We start from the raw sequence: 17,866 nt of genomic DNA on the forward strand, positions 1-17,866 counted from the left end.
GGAACTACTCTATCTAATATATTGCTGTAGACTTCTAGTTTATTAATATTATAGAATTTTCTATTTTTTTGTTTAAAAACAGAAATATATACAGTTAAGTTTAAGTAACTTATACATACAATGAATGTAAATACAATAAAGAAAAAAATTATTTGTCACAGTTTTAATGAATTTAGCAAAGCCAATTTATGGCAAACCGCAAGAATAACTAAGTATTTAATATTAATATAATGATTTACCAGCTATATGTAAACTAAATTTTATTTGACAAAAACTAATGGATTATTATGTGCTTTTTATGACAAATGAAATACTATATGAAGTATGAAAAACGAAAGCATGAAATATCTGGCCCCATTTTGCAAGATAATTATAAACTTGAATAACTTTTTAAAAGGTTTGGCTTTATGAAATGAATTATAAAAAAGCCCATTAGAAAATACACTTAACAAAAAAATAATGCATAGCGGAATATATATTATGGAGCTTATAGAGTAGTCGAGGCAAAAAATGGCGACATATCGGAAAAAATGCTATAAAAATACACAAAGTTAAGGCTGGTAATTGAAGTACCAAGGAATTGAATGAAACCAGATCTTGACAGAAAATTTTATTTGAGCTTTTTTGTATTTTGCTATTTTTTTTAGTTATTTTAAAATTAACCTTACAGGTCTATTTTATCATTGACAGGCTTTGTTTACACGAAAAAAGTTTCGAAATTCACAAATGTTCGTCTTGAAAAAATGATGAAAATCTGTTCGTGCTGACAACTAATTTCCTTTACCTTAGTGTAGTTTGTTTAGTAATTTGTCAACCGTGAAGTAGTTAATTTATCCTGAACAGTCTTGTTAAACAAATGATATAAGAGTTTAAACTAATACCACGTGATCAGAGTTTCTGTTTTAAAACTGTGGGTAGCCATTTTAGCAGTTTTTTTGTTGACCGGTGAAAATTTAGAGTTTGTCGGGAACTCGCATGGCTTGCTGATTTCTGCCGCCTCTTTAAACAATGAGTTGCACGTCCATCTCTTATACGTCCATGGTAAAAATATAAAATTCATTATATCGTTTATAACTAATACGACAGCCTGTCAATTGGAAGTTGATGAAAATTTAGATGATGAGAACACTGCTTTTGCAAATTTAAATAAAAACGATGATGATTATAATACTGAATACGTTTATGAAAAGGAAGATTTTAATCGAGATTCGAGCGATTACTTTTTAATTAATAAAACATCTGAGGTTATAATTAAACATCAAATTATTGGACTTATTATGACGAAAATCAGGAAAATTGTAAAAATATTTAAAAAGTCCCCAACAAAACATGAAAATTATTTACAAAAATACATAAAAGTTGAGTTTGGAAAGGTCATTCAGTTAATCATGGATTGCAAAACCCGATGGAGCAGTTTGTTAGTTATGCTTGAATGGTTTGATCAGTAAAAATATTGCGTTAAAAAGGCATTTCTGGATCTTAAATTGGATTCCAAGTTTGATGATTCCATAAAGACGAAAAAAAAAGGAATATCGAACCATATCAGATTTAGCTTTGACTCCCGTTAAAGCAACTAAGGAGGCACTTGTCGACGAGATGCAACTTTAATTACAGCTGACATTGCATTTATTGTTGTTTTACTTTGGTCAATGTTGAGTTTATGTTGATTAAAATAAAACAACAACAATCCGAAATCTAAAAACTGCCGCCTAGAGTCACCGAATTAAAGAGAGAAGAAAACTATTAAGCAGCATAGTTTATTATCTTCGTAATGCCCAGGTTACTTCATCGAAAATTTCAGATGTTTTTGTAGCAAATACAAGTGCCCAAAATAAAAAAATTAGAACAAACCTAATGAACCGCCTAAACTCGGCAGGTATAATTATATCAGCAGACGTGCAAAGTGATAGTGATGTTCAACTGAACGAGGTTTTACCAAGCAACGAGTGTGATAATAAGATCAAAACTATTAGTGTAGAATTAAAAGAAGTTATGGAAAAAGGATTGGCAGCAACACAAACGCCACCTGTCAGGGTAGAAAGTGTAAGTTCTAAAATTCAAAAAGAAATGTCATTATTTGAAAGTGGTGCCACAAGAGGTGATCACTTTCAAAAAGCATATGATTATATACTAGAGTTATTACAACTTTGAAATTATTCGACTGTCGACTAAATTGATTAATGCATTTTTCAACGTTGACCAAAATCGACTAATACATTTTAAAAATTGACTAAAAGTTGATTTAGTCCACTTTTAGTTTAAGATAAGAAATATGGATGTTTAGTCGTTTAAATTGACTATTCGATTTTTTAAAGTCATCTAATTTCGACTTTCGACTAGTCGACTTTTAAACAATTTAATCGAAGTTGATAACAACACTATTATATACCATCTATACGGCCAAAAAGTGTGGAGTCCAAACGAGCATTCTTAGCTGGGTTTTTAAGGTCAAAAAATCAAACTTGATTAAAAAGACGAAATGATTTACGTTTTTCAGTTTATTACGGTGACTATTTCAAAAATAAATATAATTCATGTATATTCATACTATTTTTAATTATCTATATTCATATTATTTTTAATTACTATCATTAATAATATTGCGTTCCCAGTAAACATCGAACAGTTGGTAAGTAGTTGGCCCGATCCTAATAACCAACTATTAGCTACAGTTGGGCCAACAGTCGGCTATTTAGTTGGTACCGTGAAAAAAACGTAACGCTTTTACCAACACTTAGCCAACTGTTTTTAAACAATTGTTTGCCATTAACGGCCCAACAGTAATAAAACAGTTGGCTAACAGTTGGTACCATTACCGGCCCAACTATATGATTTTTTTTTCGCGATTTCTTAAATTCACTTTTGCGCTTAAATTGAAAGTGCAAAAGTTATAAATCATGTTTTGAATATTGCTTAATAACAAAGTATAACTTTGCTTTTTCATATTTAATTTTCTATCTAATAGTGATTGTTTGTATATCAGACTTTACCAAACAGTATTACTGTCGACACAAAATATTGTATTATTTATTGATAACTTAGTTGAATACAAAAAAAAGAACAAATTTTTTACACTTTTATTTCCAGACCGTTAAAGAAAAATATTTACAAATAAAGAACTAAAAATATTCTATTATTGTAGTTAATATTATTAAAGGTTTGAAACTAATATTGGCAACTTTAATTAAAAATAATATTGTAAAACGCTAATATTTAAAAACCTGGCGATTTATTAGATAATTATTAATAATAATTAAGAAAAATTAGATTTATAAATAAAATCAAGAAAAATAAGCTTTTATAAATTTTCAAAAGAAAATAATAACTAAATATTCTTTTCATTGATTAACTGCAACTGATTTTTTATAACCTTGCTTTTCGTCTGTCTATTTATTCGCCCATCTCCTTGATCATTTGCGCCCTGAAACCATCTTGAAACCATCGGGTAAATATCTTTATCCTTGGAATTAAGATACTGAATTCTTACTGCTGCTAAAAGAATAAAATGAAAATAAATTTAAAAACTCAATTTATTTTTTGTTTAAATATAAATTATTTTTAAGTTATTTTTAAGCTTTTATACGTATACTTTGCAAATCAAGAATTACATTAACTGGTTAGCAGTTTTAAAAATATGTGCATATGATAATAAGTTCAAGTCACCAAGGGAGAATATAATATCTTACAAATTTACAACTAATGACAACACTGGTAATTGTCATAAGTACTAACATATTATATTCTTTCTTAGTGTTGTAAACATATTTTTGTAAATATAAAAATACAGTTGACTTTAATAGACTAAAAATTTACATAACTAGTAATACTTACATAGTAATCACTTTAACACAAAATGATAACATCGCAACTTAACCTTGCCCATTCCAGTAGCTATCATCTTACTTGAAGATCCGTTTAGATTACATAAAACGCTAAAATTTTTGGAAAACATGGCTCCCAACACACATCATATGTATTTTGGACGTTCAACTTTACCGCCAATAGAACGCAGATATTCGACCTAAAAACAAATAATGCTACATATTACAACTTTTTTATTTAAACTATTTTTTCAAAGGTAAATGAAAATGTAATGCGGTATAATATAACTAAGGTATTATTAAATTACCTTTGATAAATTACAATTATAAGACTTATAAAAAAACTTATCTTTGATCTTATAAAATAATAGTTACTAGTTTAAACGCAACCTGAAGACTGCTAGAAACATTATAATACAAAAAATAATTTCAAACTTTATAGAGAGCCATCTCAGATTTCATCTGTATCATAAGGTTAAGCCTCTCCAAATCTTCCTTACTTTCCATTGGAAGGCCAGGGGAACAACAATATCTTCATTATCCAAAAAACTTTGAACTTCTAAAAACTTATTTTTTTGCTCCAGTTCTGTTAATCTTAACTCCAAAGCTGCTAACTTCTCTATAAACATACATAAATAATTAAATAATATTTGATTGCATTTGAATCTTATTGGAAAACTGGTTTCAAAAACACAATCTAGTTTTTAAATTGAAGACATACATGGATAAAGGTGTTATGGAACTCAAATATTTGGAGTTAAAATTTTAAACATTTATGTTATTTATCCCTGTAGGTGAATTGATTGCTGTAAAAATGGTATTCTAGCACATTTTTGTGCTGTGTTATTAAGGCCATGGAAAAGAGCGTTATTTAAAACCTTTATCTGCATAAAAAAGTAGAAATGTGTATTTTTGTAACATGAAATATGTATTTTTTTAAAGCCTTCATCCATTTATGACTTATATTAAAACACAAATTAATGTATGTATGCATAACACATTTACAATGTATAACAAGTAGTAAAACAAAAACAAAAACAAAAAAACAAATAGTTTATCCAAAACCTTACTTTCCTGATCCCCAAAATTTTGAACAGTTTTCTCATAGTTTTCAGAAGTCAAAGTCCCTTTTAATAAAATGCTATAATTATATGCATTATATGAATATATATATATATATATATATATATATATATATATATATATATATATATATATATATATATATATATATATATATATATATATATATATAATAATAATAATATAATATAAATGTTATATATGCTTAATATGAAATGTATATGTCATATTGTATATACAATTGCATATACCATTTATTTATATACTGCACATATTATGTCAATATTGTATATGGCATATATTATATGCAATATATACAAAATACATAGGGATGTCTGCCAATATTTTTAGGTGGATTTCTCTGACTTTTCCCTGATACTTTCTTGATCTTCTACCTGTTTTCCTTGATTTAATTTAAAGTTACCCAAATTCAACTTCACAAAAATTGACCTAGATTCGTTTAGAAAAATGCTCTTCAACTGCAAAAATGTAAACAATAATACAACCCACACTAAATGTATCAAGTATTGATACATTTAATATGGGTTGTATAATTGTTTACATTTTTGCAAGTGAAGATTCAAGATTCGCTTGATGCAAGTGAAGTTCATAAAACTATCTGCCAAATAAACTTTTATATTACATGTACTATGTACAACTTATTTAAGTTATGTAAGTTTGATGAAGAGCCATTTTCCCTGATTTCTCCCTGATTTTTTTAAAATTCAACCTAATTTCCTTGATTATCCTAGATTTTTTGCAGATATCTGATTTCCCTGACTTTTCCCTGAATTCCCCTGATCTGGCAGACACTCTGTGTGTGTGTGTGTGTGTATATATATATATATATATATATATATATATATATATATATATATATATATATATATATATATATATATATATATATACATATATATATATATATATATATATATATATATATATATATATATATATATATATATATATATATATATATATATATATATAGATAGATAGATAGATACATACAAACATACATATACATACAGAAATACACACATAAACATACTACTATACACGCACATATACATTTTAGCTGTATTTAAACTTTTGATAATAGTTAAAATAGAGCTAAAATATCTTATACAAATACAACAATGGTGTCATCATAAAAATAAATTAAAAACTCAACCAATGTCAAAAATTATATCTGAATGTGTTACTAATGGATAAATGTAAAATATTTCTACTTACCAGCGTAACGGTTATATTAAGAGGTGTACGAGAGTTTGAGTTTAAAAGTTTAATTAAAGGGTAGAAAAAGCGTTTGAAAGAAAAAAAAATGATAAAAAGCTTCAAACTAAACTAACTCTATTGAATAGTTTTAATCATTGAATGAATCTATTTGAATAATTTTGATAATTAGTCGCATGGTCTAAGTGAATATATTTATAATATACATTTACAAACTTACGGGAAACTTACGATTCAAAAACACGCGGTAAACAGTCGGTTAATGGTTGGCAAGAAATGCCAACAGTTAGCCAACTGTAGCCAATACTGGCCCGTCAGTTGGACCAACTAAAGCGTGTTTACTGGGTTATCTATTTAATGTACTGTTTTATAATTTAAATTATTTAGGTTCATTAGTAAATGAACTAAAAAATAATTACTTTATTGATAATATAATTATATTATCAATAAACTAATAATTTTTCAACACTTGATGAATACTTAAAAATTTGTTCTTTACATACTTCACCGCGAATGATTGTTTCTGTTTTCCATTTAACCCCGGGATTTCCCAGGGATAAATTTCTCAATACCGAAATCCCGGGATGGAGAATGTCCGGGATTTTGCCATTCCTTGACGAAACCTGATAAATAACAAATTACATGTTCACTTTTCGTAATTCTTTAATTTCAATTAAAAGGGCTTCTAGATATCAAAATGTAAAATGTAAAAGAAAAAAAATCTATTATCTTATATAATTAGCGAAATGAAAAAATGAATAGTTTTACCATTAATAGCATAAACCAAGATAATTTAAACAATAAACAACAAGTTTATTGTGATCACCATCATCATCGTGATCACCATCATCATCATCATCATCATCATCATCATCATCATCATCATCATCATCATCATCATCATCATCATCATCATCATCATCATCATCATCATCATCATCTGCTTTATTTCTAATTTATGTCTTTTTGAATATTTGTTGGATTGTTCAAAAAATTTACAAAAACTTCGAGAGAAAATCCCTTCTGTCATTTTCCTCAGTAAAACATTAAAAATTTTAACTTTATAAATAGTAGATATATTTATTGCTTTATCTTATTCAATGTAAAAACGTACAAAATGATTGTTGTAATGGAAGTATTAAACAATTTGAAAATCTATTTAGAAAGTCAACAAACCTGGATCTTTAAAATCCTTTCATATAAACACAAAACTTTGAAGATGTCACTTGTTCAATACTGCTTAAACGACTCATAGCATCTACCCCGTGAATTTATCAGACCTAATAAAATCAAATATGTATTAAGATTTCAACAATATATTCCCAAAAAAGTACATAAATTGAGGTTTGATGTTATGGCTTAGTTTTAGAAAAACAGCGGGTAAAAATCCATGTTAATTTGCGCAACATCCAAAACGCAGCTTGAACAGCTGCGTTTTCGTACAGCAAAAATCATTCATAGTCACAACACTGAATAAATTTTTTTGATAACGATTCGTTTATCAATTGATAAATCTGCGAGTTTTTAAAGAGAAAAAACTCACTTGATTACGTTTTTTGTTGTTTTTTTGTGTTAATAGTTAAAAGATCTTTGTTTATTGCTTGATGACTTTAATAAAATAAAGAGTCAAGAAAAAGGACGCTTACAGTCCTGAAGGAAGCTGATTCACTAATTTTACCTGCATTCAACATATCGATGGTGAATAGCCTATTTATCTTAACGAACTTTGTAGGAATTAACAGGAAAAAAAAAACTTTAAAAAAACTTTTAAACTGATTTATGGACAAAATAAAATTGCGCATCATATTTTATGCTGGAAAAGATGTTTAGAATAAAAAATAGTGCTCGAAACGTGTCTTATACTTATATTTTCCGTATTCCGTAATCACGTTATATTGTCAGTATCTAAGCAAGTCCGATTTTGCAGAAAATGAGATGCGAGAACGTTTATAAAGTTCGGCTAATATAATCTGGCTAAATTTACTTACCTCGTACAGACACTGTTTGACAGTCTCGCAAAACTAAGGGAATTCTTTTTTAAATTACAACAATAAAAAAAACCTAATCTTTTTGCATATATTTTTTTACTTCGTTAGAAAGTTCTTCAATTTACTTGTTAATTATGTAATTATGTTAATCATAATCTCCTTTGCAGTGATATTAACTTCAATATAAGAACAAAGCAAATGGTATTTGTACAAGATTTTCTGTAACAAAAAACAAGAGGTTTAAAATGCAAAATAAAGGGAACCATTATATCTGTACTAAATGTACTCAAAGTAGTAATAGAGTTGAAATAATTAATCAGAAGGTTTCTTTCAGCCTCAGGTCTTGAGTTTGAACTTTGAATCATCAGGCGCCAACACTCAAGGCAGCTGATCAATTTCCAAATGGGTTTTTATGTTTTTATCAGAGGTGAATGACAACGCTAAAGACAAAAAGTGTTTTAGTTATTTACTGGGATATATTACGGGATACATAAATTAGGGCATGCATCAAGCTCACTTGATGCATGCCCTATGGTATGATGACTTTTTTGCGCTGGGGAAAGATTACTTTTTCAGATACTTAACAGTTTTGGTATCCTCAAGAAGAATACTTATCTGGGTTTTCTTCATTTTTATTCGCTCTGCATGTGTCGCTTGTCATCCCTTTGGTAAATAGTTTTTAATACATTACATAATTATTTTTAAATACTTTATAAACTTTAAATACATGTAGTTAAAGACACTTTATATATAATTTAATAAAAAAAACGAAACAAAGAAGGCAACGAAAAACGAAACATTATTCTTTATTTTACTCTTATAGAAAATATTTTCTATTCTACTTCTTTTACTGCTACCATCTTTAAAAATTTGCTTTTTTGTTATTTCTGCCTGTACCGGCCAAAAATATTCAGTTACCTGCTATGACGTTTTGAGCTTTTCTAGAAGCAAGATGCCTTAACAACCGTCTTGGTTTTCATGATTAGTTCTCGTTTTTTTTATTATGAACAAAATTTTGAATTGTTTTATTAAATAACTTTTTGGATAACTGCAATTCATTGAATGTGCTTATGTAGATCTATAAGAAAAAGTTTGTTTCTATTTGAAATAAATTCTCTAAATTTTTTTTTTTTCTTTTTTTTTGACTTCAAAAACAAAAAAAAAACAAAAAAAAACAATTTTAGCAATTCCACTCGAAACCTTTCAAAGATTCTATTTAAATGAAAATCCGTAAGCATAGATTGTGGATTGACCCGGTGTAATTTGGGATTAAATGAGAATTTCGCAAAAATGTTAAGGCGTTATTATCATTATTTTATCTGTATTCACTCATCATCACCAAAAAAATACTTTGAACTCAGCTCATCCAAAAACATGAAAACTAAAATTTTAATAAATAAAGTCCAAAGGTTAAGAAAAGCAACTCGTATTTTTTTACATTTGAAAATACGAAATGTGAGAAATTCATATTTTTATCTAAAGTTTTAACACACTAAAAATATTAACTCAATAGTAATAATATAATATAACATTATGTTATGTAATATAATATAAAAATAAAAAAAAACCTTATTTGATTGGTAGTTAAATGATACCTTAATGTTGCTCTTTTCTTTCCGGCGTTTTTTTTTTTTTTTTTTTTGTCTTTTTTTACAACTGTTTGTTTTCTTTATGTCAACTTAACTTTATTTTTCAGCTTTATGTTCCTTTGCTTTAAGTAAGGTTATCTGTGGTTGCTAAAAACAATCCTTACATTTTTTGTTGTACTTTTGATGTATGCGATGAAGGTGGAGTGAGCGATGATTATTTCAAATGTAACACCTATTTGCCTTATCTTAAAATGCAATAAAGGTCTTATTGTGAGAGAACAGTAGGAAATAAAAAAAAAAAACAGAAAACAAAAAAAAAAAAATGGCACCAGATACGGTGTAAGCTCCCTAAATTATTTAGGATTCAGCTACTTTGTTTAAAAAGCCACCACGCTTTTTGTTAGTCTGTGCAATTGAAGTTTTGCGGTCATCAAATCATATTTATCTTGCGTTATTATTATTTTTATTATCATTTTTATTTTTTTACTCCTGTGATTAGCAAAGTTAAAATATGAAGCAAACGAAACTTATCATTAAAATCTCATCAAATTTTTCAAATTAAAATTTTCCATAATAAGAAATTGTTTCTAATTAAAAATTATACATATTTATTATAATTACATATATATTAATATTTATTAAATGTGTATAAATCCTAATTAGAAGCATGACACATACTTAAGTTCTTCATTTAATTTAAATTTATTGGGATTTATAAAAAACGATTCATATGATGGCAAAAATAAGAATATTATTCATCAATTTGAAATTAAAAACAAAATACCTTCGTTAGCAAAATATTTGATTGAAAATAATCTGTCATTAAAAACAACTTACATTTGAAAGAAAAAAAAAAGATTTTAAATTAGCTTACTGTTGAGAATAATGAACATTATTGTAAACAATGCAAATGATACCAATAGGAAATTAATTTATCAAACTTCCTGTTTGTAATTTTATTTGAAATCCGACAATTTTTTTTTTACAAAAGAGATAACCTCGTCTCTACTAACAAACTTTGTAATATTAGGTGCAAGATTATACTGACTTCTCGGAAAAACTCGTTAGCGATCGTTAACGATCGCTTTTTCAAAAGTAAAATTTTCAATGGATGTAAACATAACTAATTTCTTCAAAAAACTCTCAGAATTAAATTCTAATAGGGAATCAAGTCTTAAGTCATTCTTTATCAATAAAATGTTTTTCGCTGAAAATAAAAATATGAAGCAGTTATTTCGTAGGAAATGATCTTAAATGCGCATTACAAATTAACTAATTAGTTCATTTGACTAAACGCTGACAAATTTTCTTAAGAATTATATAACAAATAATAACAGTAGCAAAGTAACAAGGAATAAATAAAACCTTAAGAAAAATATTTTACATTTTTAATTGTTTTTTTTTTATGAGCTTTGATATTATGACATTTAAAAAAAAGAGTTTATTAAAAAAATCGTTTATTACATAAAAAACGTTAAGTGCCGGCATATCGAGAAATAAACTTAATATTGAAAATTAAGTTCTTTAGTAATTATATCAGTTAAGATAGAAAAAAAACATCTTGCTGTAGCAATCTAAGATTTTATGTAAGAAATAATTAGAGCTATATTTGGCCCAAAATAACAGGACGTGAAGCAACATCAAACGAAAACTCGTCGTCAGCTTACAAAGTTTCAAAAGTTCGCGAACTGTAACAAAAAACAATACATCCAATATATTTCCCCGCAGACAAAGGTTATCTAACATTCACATCCACTTTTGACGTAACGTTTTTGTTTCGAGCAATTAAAATATTCGTTTTATTCGTCACATTTTATATGCGATTCATTCACATTTTCACGCCTTTATTAATAACATTGAGTTAATGAAATGCTTAAAATCTGGATTGAAAAAATTTTAAAATGTTTACTCTTGGATTTTATCGTCTTCTTGTGTTAACCAGTTTTAGAGTATTGCTAGCTGAACAGATATCGATCGAATTTTCAAAATCGTCAGTAACAGTACAACAGACTATTTTAGTAACTGGAACTCCATCACCTATAGTAACTCCAAGTCCGGTGGTTAGAACGTTACCGCCAACTAATAAACTTGCATGCGATCTTAATCCTTGTTTCAACGGTGCAACTTGCACAAACCTTGTGCCGAGAGAAACTAACTATAAGTGCGATTGCACTAATGGCTGGACAGGTGTTAACTGTGCCACTGCGACTAGCGGTTTCATTGCTACAACTGAATTTAAGTATATCAAGGTCGGTAATTTAACAATTTCATCGAATTCTTCAGTAAACATAAAAGCACTCTTGCAGGATAACTCAACTGATTTGTTTAAAGAGTCGTGTGAAGTATTTAAGCAAAATTTAAACAAGACAATGGTAGCATCCGATCGAAGGATTTCGTTATTAAATCTGAGATGTCTTACATTTTCTTTTTCAAGTTTTTATTACGTCTCTTACGTGATGGAGTTCCCTGCTGACGATAATGTAACAATAAATCGCATAACAGAAGCTATTGAAAATGGCATCATAGCATTAAACAATACAAACCAAACAACGTCTTTGGCAGATATTGTTTTCAACAGTTCCAAAATTAATGATCTTGACGAGTGCAAAGAACCTCTTGGTTACTGCCAACCATCTGCAATATGTGTAAACCTTGAAGGAGGCTATACTTGTCAATGTCCTTCAGGTTACGAAATGCTGTACAACGGAGAATGCAACGAAACAAAGGGAGATTCCAGCAACGTCTTAGTCATAGTTTTGCCCACAATTTTTGGAGGACTTCTTTTATTCTTTATTCTAATGGGTGTGTTTCTTGCTGTCCGCCGCCAAAAATTTAGGTATGAGTTAGCCATCCACCAGCGACCACCTTAAATTCAAAGCTGTTATTTATAGCCTTAAATTTAATTTGTAAGCAAAAGATTTTTGTTCAGAAGCAAATTAAAGATTATCGAAGAAGAAGCATCAACAATTTTGTTTCTCGTTTTTATCTCATTAGTATATATTGGATGTCGATTTGCAAATCCAACTATTTGTTATCATTTCCCCCCGTTCTTTTATGTTGCCTTTCGTTTGTCGCATTAATTAATTTTAAGTTTTGTATTCGTTTCGTTCTGTTACTAAAGCTCAACTTTCTAGTTACAGCCACGGTAAAAATGTTTTGATAAAATATATTATTTGTACAAGATAACCTTAAGAAATTGAACGTTTAAGAAATAAAAAATTTAGAAATAAAGAAAAAATTAAAATGTTATCTGAGATGTTTTTTCAAAAATTATGTTCAGTTTATTTTCGTTAATTTGATTTAATTCAATGTTTTGTATAATAAAAATAAATGAGTAGATTTTATTTGTAGTAAAAAAAATGTCTGTATATATTTTTTTCCTAATTTATGAGAATTATTTATGGTTTATATATATTGTTCAATATCTGTGGTTTGTATTTATGGTTAGTATTTACGGTCAGTATTTTATCACTCGTTATGGACAAATAGAAATAACGTTACCAACATAAGAAGGCTTGTTATTTTTGTTGATAACTCTTCATTACCCCCGTTCATCCCAGTCTTGTACTTCTGCTCAGATCAAAGTTCTTAGACTTTTGAAGCACTTTAAAAACTTCAAAATTTTTTTACAAAACGGTTTGATATTCATCGAGCTTTACTGAAAGTTTTATCACTTCTAACTTAAACAAGATAAGGACGAGAGAAAACCTGAGAATGAATCACTTGTGCCATACCTTAATACAAGTATATATAAATAATACCTTAAAAATATATGTAAATAAATATGTATTTAAAAATAATGATATTCTTAAATAAAATTAATTATATATCTTGAAAGATATTTTAAAAAGCTGTTACAGGTGAATGTCTTGTCAAATATGCTATGGCATAATCCTTTGGGACCAAGAACTTAATTTAAAGCATTTGATTCCCAACATTTTTTTGCAAACAATTTTTAAAAGATTTAAGCTCAATAAGTTAAATTTCAGTCTGATCAATCAATTTTTGTATTTCATTTTTTAAATTATTGTAATTAAAAATAAAGCGTTATTACAGCCATAACTTTTCACTCCCCTCTTCTCCAGAATGTTTACTGAAATTGTTTGGGCAAAATATTGCAGTATGGCAGAAATACTTACAAGCTAAGTAAGGGTTTGGCATTTAAGCAAATATTCAGATCTTTATTTCGTTTTTGATCTTTGTAAAGCTTTGAAATCCTACCCAACATGGTTCATAGTTCAACATAGTAATTTCTAACATAGTGTTAGAAATTTAACATAACATAGTAAAGAATTAGAGATGCACCATAATGTAGTGAACTATTTTAATTTTTGTATCATTAGAAATTTGATAAATGACTTCATAAGCTGGTTCTTAAATCAAAACTACTGGTTAATTTTAAGGACTTTTAAGAATGAATCTTCAGCAGAAAAAAGATGCTATAAGATTTGATAAGATGTAGCTGTTAAGACAAAAGTGTATGAGAATATGTATGAGTGTGAGCATGTGCGTGTGTGTATGTAAATATGTGTATGTGTGAGAATATGTATGTGCCTATATATGTATGTGTCTGTGCGAGCATGTATGTGTGTGAATATGGATATGTGTGCGAGCATGTATGCATGTGAATATCAATTACATTTCTCTCACAATATGGCTTCGATTTAAAAATGGACCGAATAGGATTTTTTATTGAAATTTTTTTTTCTTTAAAATTTCAATCGGTGGACCTTTTTTTTCGAAATTTCGGGTACGCGAAGAGAAGTTTGTTTGTTTAGTTAAAGAAGTTTTTTTTAAGTGGAAAATTTTATACGTCGTGAAAATTCACTTCGTTTTGATACTGATTAATTAATAACTGCAAATTTCTAATTTTTTTTTTTTTTAAGTTTGTTTTTATGATGATTATTTTATACTTTATTCTTTTAAGCTTGACGAGTTTCTTTTCATTAAATTTTTCTTCATATTGTTCATATAGTTCTTCTTTATATAATTAACGGGTTTATAAATTACCGTCAAAAGCGATGAAACAGTTATTGTTGTTTCGTTCCGTTAAATATCAGTTCGTGTTTATTTTAAATTTCTTCTCTCCTTTAAAATAGGAATTTTTTTTTTATTTTTATATTGAAAAAATTATGGTGTTTTTTCTTTTTTCTAAATATTCTAACTTTGTTGATTTCTCTTTCAATATTTCGATGGCTCTTCCCACAAAGATTTTGAGCCTCTTTATTTCCGGTTCATTAAACAAAAAAAAAACAACAACAACAACAAAAAAGAGAGATCATGCTGATGTCGCAGATCTGTTTGATTTAACTCGCATAACTCGTTTTTTACCTCAAAATGTTGTGTAAGTTCGTTTCTAAGGTTACCTGTTTGCTCAAGCCGGATTAAAGTTGTAAACTTAAGGTATTACTAAATCAAATTACTTTTAAGCTGATTGAAAACAATATTGGTATTAATCGGACAACTCTGAGAATTTCGAAAAAGAAATTAGTTTATTGTTGCTAGTAAAAAATAGTTTTAAATCAGTTTTTTTGGATTGAAAAAAAAATTGTTAAATGCACTTGACATGACGCAAATTAGAAGACACAAATCAGATGACGCAAATCAGATGACGCAAATCAAATGACGCAAATCATATGATTCAAATCACATGACTCGAATCAAATGACATTCAAGATTCTACTAATCTTCGAAGTAATTAGTATAATTCATATTCATTGGTTATAAGTCTTAACAACAAATCTTAATTAAAATTCTTGCTGGCAAGATTTTGAAACTTTTTTTTTCAATGGAAATTGGTAAAGAGTTTCTGTCAATTTGTTAAAACTATTTATACTTAAAATAATGGAGTAATAACGAAAAGTGTGACATTCTATTTTTCTTCTTTAGAAAATTATGAACGCAGTTTGTTTGTGAAGCTTTTTTGTCGTAAACATGTATACATTAAAGTTTATAAAAAGCTCATTAAAAATTACAGCTCCACTAATTGAGAAAGTTTTAGCTTAAAATAGAATAAATAGAGGAGGTAATATGTTATGCTGCTTAGTAAACACAATTAATCTCACACCTTATTCATCAATCCAGGTTTCTCCTTCGAAATTATTTTGCGTGCAACTAAATGACAGATATACAAGCCGTCTATTGATTGACTTTAAAGTACACTTTAAGGAATTTACGCTCTTCATGAATATCTCTGTGATGTTTGACTTTTTGTTTTGCTATTACAGGCTGTATAAAAGTTTTTGAAAACGGAACAAGACAGTATCGCAATATAACTCCCCTACCGTAACCCTTCAAATCACGAAGAATAATATTTCATAGTTAGGGACTCTAGAGATCAATAGATACCCAAAATTTGAGGTTCAAATGATACTTTTATATGTTTGATGGTTTTTCCAATGATACTGAAATTTATTTAATTGTAATTTGAAATTTCCCGTCAGTGATTTGTTTTAAGTATTTTGACGTAACCTGGTATCGAATATAAAAAAAAAAGGAAGACCTTGCAAAAAACGGTCTTCCTTTTTTTTTCAAAAAACTAAATAACTTTTTCTAAGTATTAAGATTTGAATGGAAAGAAATAATTAAACTTAACAATAACATAAATTAATCAAGAACTTATGTTTATGATAAATACAAGTTTAACAGGCTTAGATAATAAATTCTGAATTTTTATTTTAACTAATTCTTTTCAGACAACATAATTTATTAATTATATAAAACATTTTGTTTTTTAAATGAATAAAAATTGGTAAATCAAAAAAAAAAAAAAAAAAATGCAATATTAAATTTAAAAAGCAAGACTTTTTTTTCTTAATATAAAAATACTTTTAAAATTATATACTCTATTTTTATCTAGTAACATTTTACGGAGAATTAAGCTATGTAATATATACTCAAGGAAAGATCCAACTGAGTTACATTAAATAAAATAATTATCCATTCATCTAATTATGTCTAAAACAATTAATAATGAAAAATAAAGATAAAGTCTTAATGAAAAATTTTTTCAAACATCATACATCCCATATTGATCCAGGAATCCTTCATACTTTTTAATAATGTTGGCAATCACTCTTAGGCCTTTACAAACACATGGCTGAAGAAAAGGATGCTGATTTAAGGAATCATTCTCCGGTAAAATACTGTCAAATTCAAATACCAATTTCATTGGTCTTAAATCGGTATCAATTGATAATCGAATTCTTTTTCAAGAGGCATCCACAAGGGCTACGGCAAAGAAAAGATATCCTACTTTTGCAGACACATAACCGTAGGATGTAGCCACCCGATATAGCATTATTAAAGCAAATGCTGCAAACCAAAAAGTTTTACGCAGCAATTTAAGGACGCAAACAACATCAACATTATATTTATAAATACCGAAAGATTGTTTTTAAGGTATTTCTTTGAACACTCTTCCACTGTGGCTTGAGTACTTTATCAATATTCTATCAACTTTTAACTGTTCGAACAGCAGGAGCCATGCAGAGAGTAGAGAAATTCATCCGATTTAGACTCCTAGTGCGTTCATAGATGTCCGAAGCCGAGTGCTTTCACAAGAAAATAGAAACACAAATATTGGAATGTTGTATTTTGTTTTAAGTCACTTGGTTTAAGTTTAAAAAAAAAACTCCCACGGGATGCAGTGTTCCCTTGACAACGTGCCTGGTTTATAAAATGTTAAGAATTTGACAAAATACGATCTTAATTTTAAAACACAGAGTTGACGTAATCACTGTAAGTTGAAATAATTTTATTAAATGAATATTGGGGAGAATGGGGAGGTGAATATTGGGGAGAATGGGGAGGTGAATATTGGGGAGAATGGGGAGGTGAAGGAAGAAAAAAAAAGTAATTATGTGTTAAAACATTTTATTTGGCGTATTCGACTTAAAATGTATTTTTCAATTTTGACATCTATTTTTATCCCACCCTCAAATAGCATTCATTTTTACTTTGTTTGAATGTGTTTACTGCAAATATCAAATATCAAATTTATAACATCGTCAGTCTTTCTCAAGTGAGATGGAAAACTATTTATAATTTTTTTTCGCTCAATAAAGTTGCTTCATGATTGCAACTCGCTATACGATTTTTAAATGTTACGTCTTCCTATTGTTTTTAATAAAAAAAAAGCTGCACA

General features: G+C 27.9%; 1 protein-coding gene and 2 long non-coding RNA genes across 13 annotated transcripts; 2 read left to right on the forward strand and 1 right to left on the reverse strand.

Annotated features, from left to right (window-relative positions):
• Window positions 1–2,860: 2,860 nt before the first annotated feature.
• Window positions 2,861–10,556, reverse strand: LOC149889315 (uncharacterized). 11 transcript variants are annotated; one of them, XR_016452022.1, is made up of 7 exons: window positions 10,505–10,556; window positions 7,320–9,209; window positions 6,647–6,766; window positions 4,892–4,948; window positions 4,257–4,440; window positions 3,832–4,021; window positions 2,861–3,492 (listed from the first exon to the last, which is right to left on the reverse strand). It is a non-coding gene; the product is annotated as an uncharacterized LOC149889315 (long non-coding RNA). The 11 variants fall into 11 exon arrangements; XR_016452023.1 differs by having other exon boundaries at window positions 7,320–8,794; window positions 10,505–10,528; XR_016452027.1 differs by having other exon boundaries at window positions 7,320–7,423; window positions 10,505–10,522.
• Window positions 10,557–11,525: 969 nt separating this feature from the next.
• On the forward strand, window positions 11,526–13,226 carry LOC149889316 (uncharacterized). Its single transcript, XM_090086490.1, has one exon. It carries the CDS (start codon window positions 11,622–11,624, stop codon window positions 12,588–12,590), a length of 969 nt encoding a protein of 322 aa, XP_089942616.1. The 5' UTR covers window positions 11,526–11,621; the 3' UTR covers window positions 12,591–13,226.
• A 1,938-nt stretch (window positions 13,227–15,164) lies between these two features.
• LOC149889317 (uncharacterized) lies at window positions 15,165–16,157 on the forward strand. The gene is made up of 2 exons (XR_016451855.1): window positions 15,165–15,518; window positions 15,610–16,157. It is a non-coding gene; the product is annotated as an uncharacterized LOC149889317 (long non-coding RNA).
• The last annotated feature ends 1,709 nt before the right edge of the window (window positions 16,158–17,866 follow it).

This window comes from Hydra viridissima, unplaced genomic scaffold, assembly GCF_058129835.1.
Source record: "Hydra viridissima isolate aposymbiotic clone 2 unplaced genomic scaffold, HvirCarnegie_v1 scaffold_4, whole genome shotgun sequence".
NCBI lineage: Eukaryota > Metazoa > Cnidaria > Hydrozoa > Anthoathecata > Hydridae > Hydra > Hydra viridissima.